A 16,283-nucleotide genomic window follows, 5' to 3' on the forward strand; every position below is an offset into this window, starting at 1 on the left:
CAAAGCCTACCAGCCCACATGAACACAGCAGACTCAAACGATGACATTTTGAATGCTATGAGCACAAATAAGGAGATTATCTCATTCCATGTACTCTGGTCCACACAATCCCTGAAAGAATTTATTAGGCAGCTTTTCCAGCACAGAATTTGTTTCTACATCCCTAATCAATATCTCACTTGTAAAGTATTAAAAAATAGTAACAGACAATGTCTGAAATGCAAAATACCCATGGCTAGTGGAGGTATTGTAGAGGTAGTGTGAAAACTGACACTATCTCTTACAATCAATCTTGCTGAATAAATCATGTACCAACAATGGCTTCTAAGAACTATAAGCATTGGCTCTCTGTTGAAATAGTTATCACTAGTACAACATACTGAAAATAGACAAAAAAAAAGAAGGAAAAAAAAGGAAAATTTACTCAAATGATAGAGATAGATGTGAAAACCCTTATTCTAAACTAAATAAGGAAGAATAAGTCTTTGGGAAACCACTAGCTCAACTTTCTCCCTCTTTCAATCAGAATTTTCTGATTGAAGGATCAGAATTCTCCTTTCTGCAGTTTATTCTTTCATCACACAGGCCACATAATGGCATTTCTGCAAATTATTTTTTCAGACTCCTCTGGGACCAGTTTGATCTTTCAATTGCATCTGAAAGCAGAAAATGTTTTATTCCCACAATATCAATTGCACTGCGTTTTTACAGAGGGCATATTGCTCTGTTCACATCCAATGAAGACTGAGATGTCAGCTGACATCTCAACATCTGCAGTAATTAAGAATACTAAGAAGAGTGAATGCAACAAATGTAATCTTTACATCTTGATATGACAACATTGAGGTCTCGGCAAGATTCTTTCTAAGCTTTCGAGTTACAACTCACAACTTCATAAAGCTCTATCAGCAACACAGCAATACTGTCTTCCAAGAAAATAAAGAAGGTGTTCTCTAACACAAGAACAGAACATAAAAGCTTCAGAAGACTGGCACAAAAGCTTGTATCTCACAGCAGCTTCATTAGTGAAACTGGGTGGCTTTCAAAACATATCAACTGTTATTACAAGAAGAGCAATAATTGAACTCAAACACAAAATAACTTATTCACTGAGTGTGTAGGTACCTATAGCACATAAACTGCATATAGTGCACTCTTCCTATTATTAAACATACTCTCTAAAATTAAACATTGTAATTTACTGATACTTCACAGACATACCCTGCTCCAACCAAGAAGAATGAAAACAACCCTTGTTCGAACTAAAAGAAACCTTTCAGAGTTGTTTCTGCTACAAACTTGCAGGGTAAAACCAGGCATAGCATTTCATTCTGCATTCTGGAAATAGTATCACAGAGTTCTGCTGAAAGTACATATAAAGCTCCTAGTTAAACCATTAGGTAACAACAGTTGGCCTTCTACTTCAAGTAGATGTACTTACATCAGCCTCCTCAAAAACAAGTTAACCACACACAACTGAAGCAAACCACATAAAATGCAAACAATCAGGAACATGTCTTTCTCTGCAGTTTGCTAGCTTAAAGCTTTCACTGCATTTTATTGAACTGTGCAAGTAATGAGCAATCAACTGACAAGACGACATGGTAAAATATACTGTGAGAGTACATAGGCCCTCTGTGTCTCACTAAAGGATAATACAATAAAGGAGTTCCTTCCTCTTACATAGGCATTGCCAGAAAAAAAGTTTCAAAAGATGAAGCACTGGCAAAATAACAATAGTATATACAATAGTATATAGGTTGAGGGCTTTGTTGTAATAATTTTTTAATCTGTTTTCCAGTATAGAGGATATGAATCAAACAGGCTGCATTTTGGATTGTCTTTAAAAAAAAACAGGTATGTGAAAGCCATTCAAAACTATTTAACAGTTGCCCTTGCCAACAATCACGGAAAGCCATGAAAAAAAATGGAAACTGAATCGTACTCTTTCATTTCCCTTAGGTTTGTCATATTGTAGGTTGAATTTAAAATTCTATAATAGATTATGTTTTTTAGCTTGAAACTCTTTCGATACAGCAGTCAAATTCTGTCATTCCCAGTGTGTCACTGAGCCCACAGAGTAGGGCATGCATATACTTCCAAAATGCCCAACAACAAAAGAGACTTCTTAACCCTGATTTAATTTCAAATCTTAATTCAGTCACACTGTTATTGTCTGAACAAACACCAGTTTATCTTTCCAGTATTTTTTCCTTTATTCTTTCCAGGCTGCAGAGTGAAGGGAAGCTTCTTATGCAAGCAAATCTAGGATGGGAAAGACCCCTAGTTGAGCCTCGAGTTTGGGATCCTGTTACACATTCAAAAATTTTTCAGTGATAGAAACATAAAACTATTGTAGAAGTAATAAAGTTATTTATTCATACTATTCCTATTGGTAAAATGTTACAGAATTACACCTTTGATTCCTATATACCTAATCTGGATTTACACAGAATTTGCAAATTCTGTCTGGTTTCAAAACTGGGCAACTTTTAAGATTTTATTTATTAAAATTTTAAGATGAGCCTAATAAGATGACATTTTTCACATGAAAGAAGATTCAAAGGATACCTTGTCACCTTACATGACCTTTTTTGTGTAACAGTAAGCAAAGTTAACATTCCATTTCATTTGACGTATTTCAGGCATACTGCAATATTCTACTGAATAGAATTCTACTGAAATAGAAAAGGTTTCACCAAAGGAGAGGGGAAATACTATTTTGCATTTTAATTTGAAATCAAGCTATTTGGATTCAGTTCTGGGATTTTGTTAGTTAACGGATAAGTTTCTTAACAGCTCTCTGATGTAATTCTTCTCTTAAACTGGAGATAATTAATAGTTTTTCTACCATTTTTCCTCTTATATTCCATTCAGATGCTATATCCTTTGGCTAAAAGAACAACTTTCATCGTGGTATGTGCAATACAGCACAAAGGAGCTTCAACTGCCCTCAATTTGCCATATTGCCATACTGCCAAATGCATTAAGATGTTTAACAAAAAAAATTTAGACAATTTTTTTAATAAGAGCTATTTGGACCAGTACAAAACACTATTTACAGAGAGGAAGATGCATAGTAAATTTTTTTCCCTTATTTCTTTTTCTTCTGTGAGGAGCCCATCAAAACCAAGAGGCTCAGTAACTCGACATTAGTAAAATTACTCTACCACACATTAGAATTTAGACATGCTTTTAATATGAAAGATCATTCTGAAACAATACTCACGAGATTTATTATATCAATGAACATTTACTACATGAATGAATGGGATGACAAACATTAAGACAAAAAGAATTCAAATCATTCTGAGGATGCAGATATAGACAAGCATTACATCAGTAGGTAAGAATTATAAATGTTTATAATTATTACTTACCCATTTGCAATTCAGAGATGGTTTCTACCAACGACCAGTCTAAACTGTAACCACAATGCGATTTGTCCATCAGATTGTCTAATACTTGTCTCACTGTCTGCCTCTCATCCACCATCATTGTTTTTGAGCTGTCATCAGACATATGGACTCTGATCACCAACTATTCAGCAGAAAATTAGGAAACAAAAAAGAAGGATTAAATTCCCACATTTCAAATAAAAACTGTATCTTTTAAGATCGTTTCTTTTTCTAACATTGTTAAAATACCATAAAATATTAAGTTCAGTTAAAACACTCGCTCAAAATGTAAAAAGCCATAAATGACAGATATTTGTATCACGGACACTTAATAAGATACTGTTGCTCTTCGGTATAAACGAGCAAATATAAAGGTCTTCCCAATATGATGATATCATGATTTAGCTGTCTGTTAAGCAGAAAAAAATTCCCTCATGCCCAAGTGTTTTGTTCTGATTAATAAACTGTCCCTGTGACAATTTTTCTCACATCCCTAGGTGTAACAAACACGCAGTTTTGCACAAGCTTATATAAAATCAGAATTTTTCCTATTTGCAATTCAGCTTTCTGCCTGCTTCCTCCGTATTTTCTAAAAATGCTGATTATGTAAGTAAACAATATACCTACACTAAATTTTCTTTTTCTGGACAGTATGAAGCATTAGCATGAAGAAGTCTGCTTTTAAAACACAGCAGCTTTTCACAGGCACTTTAAAAAGTTCACTGTCAAAACCCCCCCAAAACCAACCTAACCAAAAATCCAAACCAAAACACCTGATCAAAAACCTTAAGACAATGGATTCTTCTTGCTAATCATTATGTTTCCTTTTTTATATCTTGTTCGGCTCTAGAAGCTAAAATATGCTAGTTGGCTTGTTACTTCCCAACTTCCAGCAAGGACAGGTTTTCAGCTTTTGATATGTAAACAGTAAATGTAAAAATTTTAAGCTAGTGAAAAAATCCAAACATAAAATAAGAATGCTAAATTTCAAGGGAACGCTAGATACTTCGAGAGTGCATCATGCATAGATTTCCTCCACTTGGTGACACCTACAGTCTGGAATGCTGGTATTCCATTTAACTGTGGAAAACAGTGCTATGCATAATACGAAGAAAAGGATCTGTAAAGCAAACAGACCCAAATTTTAAATGTGTGGCTGCTTAACATACAATCTCAGGAGGCTGGACTTCCATTTCAGCTCTAGGTGGAGGTTAACAAAGTCTTCTCAATGTGAGCCATCTGCAAAATATGCTATTCCTTAAGAAAAACCTTCTGTTTTATATGGGTTTTTCTACACACAGGAATACGCTAGAATTTTCTTGATTAGGTCCAGTCCAGATTTAGAAACTATATGCTCACACAGTATCAGAACAATACAGTGTTCCTGTTTTATTTAGAGCAACTTAAGAGTAATAGGCACAGATGAGAACAATTTTGCTTGCATTTTCCAGGTAGATCACAGTATCACAGTATGCTAGTCCAATCCCCTTGCCGGAGCACGAACACCTAGATAAGGTTACACAGGAATGTCTCCAGGGAAGGAGACTCCACAACCTCTCTGGGCCGCCTGTTCCAGTGTTCTGTCACCCTCACTGAGAAGAAGTTTCTTCTCAAGTTTAAGTGGAACCTCTTGTGTTCCAGTTTGTACCCATTACCCCTTGCCCTATCATTGTTTGCCACTGAGTAGAGCCTGGCTCCATCCTCGTGACACTCCCCCTTTATATATTTATATACACTAATAAGGTCACCCCTCAGTCTCCTCTTCTCCAAACTATAGAGACCCAGCTCCCTCAGTCTTTCCTCATAAGGGAGATGTTCCACTCCCTTAATCATCTTCGTTGCCCTGCACTGGACTCTCTCCAGCAGCTCCCTGTCCTTCTTGAACTGAGGGGCCCAGAACTGGACACAATATTCCAGATGCGGTCTCACCAGGGCAGAGTAGAGGGGAAGGAGGACCTCTCTCGACCTACTAATCACCCCCCTTCTAATACACCCCAGGATGCCATTGGCCTTCTTGGCCACAAGAGCACAGTGTTGGCTCATGGTCATCCTGTCGTCCACTAGGACCCCCAGGTCCCTCTCCCCTACACTGCTCTCTAACGGGTCGTTTCCCAACCTGTACTGGAACCTGGGGTTGTTCCTGCCCAGATGCAGGACTCTACACTTTCCCTTGTTATATTTCATCAAGTTATTGCCTGCCCAACTCTCCAGCCTGTCCAGGTCTCACTGGATGGCAGCACAACCTTCTGGCGTGTCAGCCACTCCTCCCAGCTTAGTGTCATCAGCAAACTCGCTGATAGTACACTCAATTCCCTCATCTAAATCACTGATGAATATATTAAATAATACCGGTCCCAGTACTGACCCTTGAGGCACTCCACTAGTTACAGGCCTCCAACTAGACTCCGCCCCATAGACTACAACTCTCTGGCTTCTCTCCTTCAGCCAGTTCACAGTCAACTGTGAGTATAAAGATCTTATAAACTAGTATCCATAACTTACCTTTTTCACTTGTGCCTCTTTAATCTTCTCTAATGCAACCCTAATCTTCTCAGCTTTGAGTTTAGCAGCCTGCTCCTCCTAGGGGACACAACACACAGAATTCCAGTGAACACAAACTTCAGTTCAGTTTTGGGGGACTTAATTTTCAGACTACCATGCTTTAAAATATGAACTGAAATGCTGATGCACCCACCCATAAATCCTCACCTATTTCTTAGTAATAACAAAGACTTATTTTTTATGACAAAAACTGTTACTCTATATAGCTAACATTTAGAAATATAACTGCCATTACCTCCAAAAGAACATACTGGAGGTATATATTTCATATTTGCTGTTTCTTGGTTCTTCCATATTATAAGTAGCCTTGTGCATTGCTACCAAAAATTTTAGCACATTTGGACAATACATATTTGACAAGAGTGTACATCTGAGTATCCAACAGATACATCCATGTACAACAGTACATCCAACAGATATTTAATCAACATAAAACATTAATAGCACACAGAGAAGTATCAGAATTTAGCAGCACACAAGTATGGAAAAGAAATCGTACAAGTAAGAGTCCACACTGGGCATTGGTTTGGAAGATTTTAAAGTATTAAATCCATTTGAAGTCAGTAAGTAGCTTGAACACTGCCTTTATCTTTACAAAATGCAGTTTGTATTTTTCCTTGCTTTTATTTTAAGTACACATAAAGCAAATGATTGTTCTTTTATTTGATGCTCTTCTAAGGAATCTATTTTTGTTACAACTGGAAATGTATTGAAAATTCACATAATTTAAATCTATCCTATTTGCTGATGCTAAAGAAATCATATATTGTAAGACAAGCAATACTGGGTTTTAATTTCTGGAGTTTATTGATGTTTTGAAAATGGATTTGAAATGTGCAGCTAAACAAGGAACCACTTTAAGATAGCAGATGCACGTGGCTGTTCATTTTGGCTAATATGCTAAAGCCTCATAGTTATTTAAGAATATCTAGAGCAATAAGCATATTAAATAAATACACAAGCAAGTCCCCTCCAAAATATGTAATCTCCTTGGAAAAGAAAAATCAAGATTTTTCTCAGATCAGAAGTGCACAGCCCATCACAACACCATTCAGCATGCCACAGACATTTAGTTCCACATTCCTTTCTCGTATGAATGTGATTCATGGTTTCTTTACCATGTGTTTAGATGGTTGCTTTTCTTGTAGAAGTCAAGATTCAGCTATTCTGAAATCCACAAAGTTTAAGTTTTCCCCTTCTCAGTGAATTACTAATATTCCTAATAACTGATAAAGGGCATTTTCTATGCTACTTACTGTACTCTTACTTAACAGCTTGTGCTCCCTTCACAGCTGTGACCATACTATGCGCTGTAAAAAACACATGAGCTAAACAGGACAATAGGTTGTCTTGTTAGAAACATAATTCTTTTCAATAAAATGAACCAGAAATAATGTGAGCTTGAAATATTCTCTGGGAACTAAACTATCTAGAAATATAGGTACCTAGAAATATTAGCCTACCGAGAACTAAAGCTTTTATTCACCGTAACAATGGTGTCATATGGCTTAGAAAGGTTAAATGAGATTAGGATTCTATTAAAAACAAACAAACAGTGCCATAACACCTAGAATCATTTCAATGTAAATCACACCTAGAATTCTAAAATATTCTTCCTCTTCCTTAACATTAACCATTTCCATCTATAGAAATAAATTATTACTAAAACTTAAGGCTTTAAATACTTGTAAGTTTCTAGAAGTGATGCTATGCACCTGTGCACTAGGGACTCAGCAACAGCAAAATACTTTATTTTGTCATACATTTAGAGAACCTTAATTTATGGTTTAAAAAAGCTGCTCATTAACCCAACCATAAACCTTTATCGCTGGACAAAGGTTGATAGCACATTTGGTTTTACTCTTCACTAAAGTCAAGTAGCACAGTTTTCCACCCCATTTGACTGCACAACTCTGCAACACAACTATCTGTAGCAAACCCCAGCAGGAGCACTTTACAGCCACAGCACACTGGCAGCAACAAGAGCAAAAAACAGGGAATCAGCTGGGGGTCTCTCATATACCTGCACCAACACAGCCAAAATATCTTTGTTGATCTTGAAGTTTACAGTTCATTTTTTCCTATTTTTTTTAAACAAATAAATACGTGGATAAAAAACGATTTCAAGGATTTACTGTTTCAATGCCGACCTATTACTTTTCACTGCCCACTCAATTTTAATGTGGGTCTAGAGATCAGGATTTCTTGTACTGTACTAGATTATAAAAAAGTTGGTTTAAATTTAAACAAACCCCCAAGAGTATGATTATAGAAATAAATACTGGTTTTAACCAGAAATAAATCATATAAAAGAGGCCTGAATCTGTTTACTGGAAATGCAGAGAAAAAGGGAGAAAGAATTAGAAATTTCTGAAAGCACGCAGTAGTTAAGAATTTTAGGTTACTCAAGTTTTTCTTTATAGTTTGTGCTGAGGCCACTGCTGCATCAGTGCTGATGGAACAATATTTCACTGGAGCAGAAGGAAGAACTATCTACTTAATTTTATAACTTGAGAATTCTTCAAAACTCAGAACAATTTCTTCAATTTCTCTCCTAAGGGCCCAAAATAAACAGCCATCCACATCCCCCCTTCCATCAAAGCCACCCCAAAACCGCTCTCAGACACAAACACAGGCCTTTTCGTCCCCCTACGTGAAACCAAGACAACTTAATGGGAGGAAGCATGTGCAATCCATCAGCTTGCACTAAGCTAAGATTTTTAATTGCACGCAAAGAAACACGGCATGTGGCAAAAATACTTGACTGCAACCGTAAACTATGCCATGCCATAAACTAACAATGCTAGGACATGCAGTCCAATCACATCTAACACTGATACACATGCCTCCCTTGCTAAGTGTTACTTCTCAGCTATAGCAGTCATAGTGCTGCTGCTGCCAGACAATTCAGTTAGGGAGCTGAGCTGGTTGAAGATTAACAAATCAGAAAGATTCAGCAGAATCCACTCCACTGCCTTTATGGTCACGTACATGCTATGGAAAGCATACGTACATTTTACCCACTGTGTAAAAACAGAAAACATAAAGGAGTGGCATTTCTACCTCTGACAGGAGAACGATATTCTCTTTTAGCAGCAATACACATCACTGTAAAATTGCAACATAAATTCCTCACTTAAATGGAACTACTTCAGGAGTATTGTTACACTTATAAAGTCTTGAACTCAGATTATTGTTGGTTATGGAAATCAAAACACCCAATTTAAATAATGCTTGGCAATATACTTATGTTAAGAACTTGTTCATCCAAAATATCCTAACATACTGTGAACTAAAATTTAAGAAGTGCAGCTCTGCAATACAACGGTCATATTAATGACTTTATCTTTGGTTGGTTTTTTTTAATACCAGAAGTCAGTTTTCAGTAATACTGGGATATTAGCAAGAATTATCCCAAAAAAGTCTAAAGTTGAGATTTCCTAAATTTCTCTCCAGTTTCCAGTTAAATGCGCAGTTACAAGATACTCCAGTTGTTTTAACCTTAAATATGCAAGATGCATGCTATGACAGAGCTGCCCTTGCTTTACGCCCCACAATCCTAGGTTGAGGTTCTATTTTTCATTTCATTGTACATTTTCAAAGTGTCATTAATTGATCCCTTTTACAGAGATCACAAGCATAATGTAAAAAAAAGGGGGGGGGGGGAAACTTCTTAAGAAAGGTTACAGCATTTAGGGAAGCTAGTAATTCAATGGGAAGTGGTAAGCTCCAAACTCCACATTTCACTTAATTTAGCAGGTTAACACAGATCACAAGATGCATAAAAGAATTTTCTTTCATGTATAATACTTGAAAATTTTCTCTGAAGTCTTTCTTGGAACACAGATAAGATAACAAAATATGTAAGTAGCATTGACTTCTGAAGGACTAGAAGCAGCTATCCACTTTTTATTTTCCCACCTACAGTCTAGCCTCAGTAGAAAGTCAATCACCTGTTTTGCAAAGGAAACTCCTTTCTGCAGTTTTTACTTAAACAGAGGTTCGTGGTGCCCGCGAACACCATACTGACATCTCAGTTTGTACCTAATCCCCCCAAACGTCAAGATATGTTAACCCCATGTTTAATGTGCATCAGTCTGTACAAAAATCACAATAATGAAGTATTTTCTGTCTGTAATTTTCATTTATATTAAAAAAAAGGAATACTCAAACAAGTGTGTATGTGAGCAGCACAGGAAGGGGAAAGCCAAACGAGTAAATATTAACAGCGGTCTGTATTTCTTGATAAACTCATTAGGACAGGCAGAACACCGCTACACTAAAAAACAATGTGTGGCATTGGTGGCACAGCCTATTTACAAACTGCAAACTTGTGTTTATAATAGTAGTTCATGACCATTGTCAAAACATGATGTTTTATTGTGCGTCTTCTCAAAATAAGCCAGAACCTGTATCTGAGTAAAGAAGAAAGGGAAACAAGACCTTACTTTTTCAAAGCTCACTAAATGTGAGTGTACAGAAGACATTTTTCTGGTAAACCAGAACTGGATCCATCCTCCGTAATGGAGACTCATCCCAGGTTTCCTCCTTCCTTGTCAGTTTAAGATACAGAGCTTGCTATACCTCTGGCACATTGCTGACTTACTTGCCCCATATTGTACTATGTTAATAAATACAATAATGAAGGTAAAGCAGTAGTATTGTTTTGGGGGTCGTGTCTGAGAATTAAGCCATCTGAAGTTTTTAACTATCACAATGACACTACACTCGGGTAGTGCCATATTTTCCCTTTGTTCTACTTCTGTGCAACGTTCACAACCTTTTTGCTACTAGAAGCCTAACTCCAACACATCAGATGGCTTCTGAATGGAAGCTGGAAAGGAGCAGTCACATTCTAAATGTAAGATACACTGGCCCTCATCACAAGTTCTTACATAAGGGATCTCTCTCCCCCCTACCCCCCACGCTGGACAAGGGCCATGAAGACGATGGCTGGAACACCTCTCCTGTGAAGACAGGCTGAAAGAGTTGGGGTTGCTCAGCCCGGAGACGGCTCAGGGGAGACCTGATAGCAGCCTTTCAGTACCTAGAGGAGGCCTTCAGGAAAGCTGTAAACATTTTATGAGGACATGTAGTGATAGGACAAGGAGTAATGGCTTTCAACTGCAGGAGAATAGATTTAATTAGATATTAGGAAGTTCTTCACCACGAGGGTAGTGAGGCACTGGAACAGGTTGCCCAGAGAAGCTGTGGCACTTCCTATCCCTGGAAGTGTTTAAGGCCAGGCTGGATCGCGTCTTGGTGCAATCTGGTCTAGTAGGTGTCCCTGATCATGGCAGGATGTTTGGAACTAGATGATGTTTAAGGTCCCTTCCAACCCAAACCATTCTATGATTCTATGATTGTTAATGAAGATGTTGAAAAGCACTGGACTCAGTACTGACCTCTGGGGTGCACCACTGGTAAATAGCCTAGGCATTGTACCATTCTGAATGTATGCTTCAAGGTGTGTCAGAACAGAATCTTACTCAACAGGGACATTCCCGCTGAAAATTTACTCAAGCTACATGAGACAAAGCTAGTAGCGATGATCAAAAAAACAACCCAAAATGCATTTGCAAAGAATTTTACCGGCTCTTTATCCCTTGAATCCCTCATCTACACTAGCTTATCTTCCTGCTTGCCTCTAAACAGGACTTGCCTTGTAACAGCTCTAGGCCAGGCTTCTTACTGGGGCTACATAAGGCAAACAGTTATAGAAGAGGTACTAGATCTGGGACCAGGAAAAAGCAACAAAGGAGGTGGGGGAGGAGAACCTCAAAAAAACCAACATACACACACACGTACAAAGCCCCAAAACACATACACAAAAAAATTACAACAACAGCAAAACAACCCAAAACACCAAATCCACAAGCTGGGAGGGAGAACAGGCCTTAGAAACCATCGTAAAGAAGTTTGAGTCAAATGACGACTACAGCGCAACAGACAAGCCACTAGGACTCACTGATAAGTTTTAGTTGGACAGAAAGCTCAACCAATAAGCACAGCAGAGTAGAAACACAGATTTGAGAACACAGGCTGTTTGCCTAACAACATAACCACAATACGTTATTGTAATTCATTCCAAGACAAAGCCGACATTAAAACTACATGGGAACATCACAATAATCACAGCAGATTGTTGAATAAAAATTTTATATCATCATTTTCAGCATTGCAAAAAGTCCTAGTACTAACCACCACCATCTTTTTTGTGGTTTCCAGGTGCGGCCATCACAACTTCCTCAAAAACTGACTCTAGGAGACTAGAGTTTTCAGATCATGCTCATATGCTGTGCAGGTTAGAAATCAACTGCTGCATTTTGAAGCTGTATTTAAAAGATATTTCAAATAGATGCTTCATTCAAGAATAAGCACATCTGAATCAGACTGACCTAAGATATATGAAGCCAACTTCTCAACTGATTTATGCAAAGGTCTGAAGTGATTACAGTGTGTAGGAATCTGAATCTACAAACAGAGGGAATCATCATTCATAAGAAGAGTATTTGCCTTTCAGGTTGACAAGAAACAAAGAAAGAAGTACTAGATATTTGAGAAGAGAAGGCATAACACAATTCTTTTTCTCCAGATGCTGACAGGCATGTCTGACGCATTACATCATTAAATCACCAGCATCTGGCATCCTGAATGTAGTTTCAGCTTCACATGCATCATAATGGTAGAAGAAATGGTAACTTCAAAATCCAGCATGTTACATTTCTATTTCTTATTTTCATGTCCTAAACTTGAATATATTTGAGCCCTGAGTAATCCCCCTAAATTACGTGCATGTACTCTATATTTCACAGGCACAAGCTTAATTTTCAGTGTTCATTTGATGGCTTAATTCCAGACCTACGGGGAAACAGGCTTACAGATTTGACATTTTGACATTAAAGATACGTTGCTTTATTTTCAATACTTAATAACTTACTTTACTGATATGGCTTCACTTTTTTGTTTTCAACAAAAGATCTGAATACTATGTAATCAATAACACATATAATTATGTTTAAAAATGAAGAGAGAACCACAACAAAGAGATCATTCCTTGTGCTGAGATCTGCCCTATGCTGCAACAGGAACTGTGTTTGTGCATGGCTCAAATGGAAAAGGAATCTAGTCCATGACTAGAATTTTTACAATTAGTTATAATACCAAAGGACAAAAATGGTATTATCATTTCCCCAAATTGTCTCCAGTCTCAATACAAGAGGCAGACAGATCAAAGAAGGGGAAGAACACAAGAAACAGTAAGAGAGTAAGAAACAGCTGACACACCAGACACACAAGCATAGAGCTGCAGCATGATCCTACAGTTAACTTATCTAACACCTTGCTACAACTGCAAGGAAAAGCCCCATTTTTGGGTAATCCTTCTCTCATATGGGGCTTATCTAATGGTACAGCAAGCTAAAGAGATCTAAGCAGTAAAGTGGATTTCCATTTTATCATTTTACTAAAGATATTTCTCTATGCAGGTCAGAAGAGAACCAGTAAATATCCACACCAGGACTGTGTACTCAGTAGTCAGAAGTAGAGAGCACAGCTGTACTGACACAGTCCTAAGCTGAACTAAGAACAAACATTATCCTCAGAACATCAGCAAGCTCACCAAAAGCATCTGACTCAAGGGGCTACAAAGTCTAATAAGCCAAGCCAAAGATTTATAAATCCCAAATTCAGGAGTCTATTAGAATTTCTGCTATGAGTAGTCCATGGTCATACAATGCAATGGACTTAATTCATGCGTTCTTTTTTTTTAGTTGAAGTTCCATATGGTAACCAACACTCAGCCTGTATATAAATAACCAGAAGGGAGAACATGGAAATACATGGAGATGAAAGAAAATGGTGGTTTATGTTTGTGCCACAGCTGCTGTTAATCTATTTGCAATCAAGCAAGGTCTGCTGGTTTGGTGACTCTGCTTTGTTGGGGATGCAAGGGCAAAAAACTGATGGGGGATGGGGGAAAAGAAGTATGGACTTAAATTTTTAGCAAAACAATCGCAAAAGCAGAAATTCCTTGGGTTTGACTTTTTATGCTCCTCTAGAATACAGCATGAAAATTTGCTGTTAAGATGCATACTGTGTATTTTGAGAAGAATGTTAAGATATTTAAGAAAGAGCAGTAAACTGGGTCTAAACTTTAATTGGAAAATACAGGCTACTTATGAACAGCAAACATTATCCTTATTATTTTGAGGTCACTTTAAGCTTGCCTGCACTTTCTCCTCTAGTCTCTGGTTTAGAAGAATCACCCAAGGGGTGGTTTGCAGTAGGCAGCAACAGACATAATCTGACATCTCAGCTACTAAACATTCAAGGTTTCTTAACGATGTGAAGCTGTATGTTCTTCATCTTAGCTTGCTTTTTCAGCAAGATTTATAGCTTGCTCCATCCCTTCTACTCTAATTTCTGAAGGAAGTACGTATGGAAAATGTAATTCTTAAACTGAACAGTAATTTGTGCACTTAGTACACTACTGATTTCCTTCCTGTAAAGAAAATGAATTTATAATCAGAATTGTACATACCTGGTTCATTAGACCACTACCTTAGTAGCATTTTCTGCCCACATGATATCAAGACAGCATTCAAAACATTAAAAAGTAAATCCCATTACTTACTACAGTTTATATTCAATACAGCAAGTGAACTTATTTTAAGGCTACTACTGCCATTTAACAGTACTGAATACTCCCACATTTTCTACAGTTGTCATCTTTCATTTTTTTTAAACTAGTGAATGGGAATAATAAAAACCTCTAGCTCAGCACACTTCCTTTTCAGCTAAGGCATTTTACCTACTGATGTGGCCATTGAATATTTGCCAAGATTTGAACACTTTGATGAATCTGCAGAAACAAACAATAAAATTAAGCCTTTAAAAGCATGTTGGACAATCAGGAAAATCATGTAAGTAAATGCACAGGTTCCTGGAAAGGGCAGGGGTGGGAGGAGCATAGCACACACCGAAAGCATTCTTTCTACATGGAAATAGTCACATAGAGGTGGAAAGAAGAAGCATCACCTTGGTCAGCAAATGAGAAGGCTTTCCTGCAATGTTTCTCAGAAGGAGGGAGGTTTCCCTGTCCAAATAGGAGTGCTTGTGCAGAAAGAAAAAGAACATAAGTCAAAAGAAGCCAGTATAGTAATTTCATAGTGCCTTGATTACAGAAGATAGAGTTTAAAGAAAAAAACCTACGCCATCACTTTATCCCCCTCCCATAAAAATGTGAACATTCCCAAATATTACGAGCCTAACACACTAGTATAAATGCATTATTTTAATCTTCCCCTGTAGAAAAGGTCACACAATAGAATTAAGAAAACTTTTGCTTACCTGCTACTGGTTTCTTTTCTGCAAGAGACAACTCATTTTTAAAGACATTTAGAACTCTAAGGAAACATGCACTTGCAATGCTTTTCAAAATCCTGTCCAGTCTTCTAAAACAGAACATTCTACTTGTGTTACACAAACATAAAGCCACTAAAAACTGGTCATCCTGGAGAGAAAGAACTGGTTTCACACTTTTTACAGTGGTTGCTGTTTCCATAGTTGAAGAAAAAAAACAACCCAGACATTACCATAATAATAATCTGATTTTTTTTTTTAAAGACTTAAGTCTCCTTCTTTTATACAGTCCAAATTATGTAATCCAAAAAGTTGGGCACAAATCCCGGTATTTCGCTTGGAAGATAAATTAGCAGAAAATATATTTTAATCTGTATAAAAAGGGGAAGCAAAAGCGGTAGCAACCAGTAGAGAAGGACCTCTCAAAAGGCAAAAATCATTTAATGACAGTTAACAGCGATCATCTTCTTCAGGATCTGCTACAGAGGAGCAACAAAACCATCATTCCACATTTGCAGAACCACATAGTCACAAGTCTGCTGAGGAAATTAGACTACAATACTGTGGCACTTAACAGGAGCATTAAGTGTATCTCCTGTGTACCGCTGTACTGCAAATTCGGTCCAATGTGGCTGTATCTGTGTCAGCCTTATTTCTGTCAACTGGCCCAATGCTACAAAGGACAAGCATGACAACTGAGCAGCCTACAATTAGCAGCACAGAATCCCCATTTCTTCTTCAGAGACACAATAAGGTATAGTCTCCTGAAAAAAAATGAAGGGACCATGCCCACGACTTCATGCAAGGCAGTATCAAATAGTTTAGTGAATACAGTTCCTGCAGGGCGAATATACTTGGTGCAACTGCCACATGCTGGGATGAGTAACTACAGATCTCTAGAAGGCTTTAAATGTTACACCTCAAAGATAATGCACAGCATCTGAAGTAAAACCTAAGACT

General features: G+C 37.5%; 1 protein-coding gene across 4 annotated transcripts in view; it reads right to left on the reverse strand.

The window, feature by feature from the left end:
• Positions 1-16,283, reverse strand: part of RAPH1 (Ras association (RalGDS/AF-6) and pleckstrin homology domains 1) — a 91,693-nt gene that overhangs the window by 16,888 nt on the left and 58,522 nt on the right. For 3 of the 4 annotated variants that reach the window (XM_061455006.1, XM_061455015.1, XM_061454997.1), the window contains 3 exons: positions 15,000-15,074; positions 5,901-5,978; positions 3,381-3,540 (listed from right to left, as the gene is read on the reverse strand). In XM_061455006.1, coding sequence (XP_061310990.1) covers positions 3,381-3,540; positions 5,901-5,978; positions 15,000-15,074 — 313 coding nt within the window. The remainder of the gene's footprint in view (positions 1-3,380; positions 3,541-5,900; positions 5,979-14,999; positions 15,075-16,283) is intronic. The other variant, XM_061455026.1, reaches the window with a different exon arrangement.

Source organism: Pezoporus flaviventris, unplaced genomic scaffold (assembly GCF_033815535.1).
Source record: "Pezoporus flaviventris isolate CSIRO_AGI_PZ_B2104156 unplaced genomic scaffold, CSIRO_AGI_Pfla_v1 ptg000001l, whole genome shotgun sequence".
Classification (NCBI taxonomy): domain Eukaryota; kingdom Metazoa; phylum Chordata; class Aves; order Psittaciformes; family Psittacidae; genus Pezoporus; species Pezoporus flaviventris.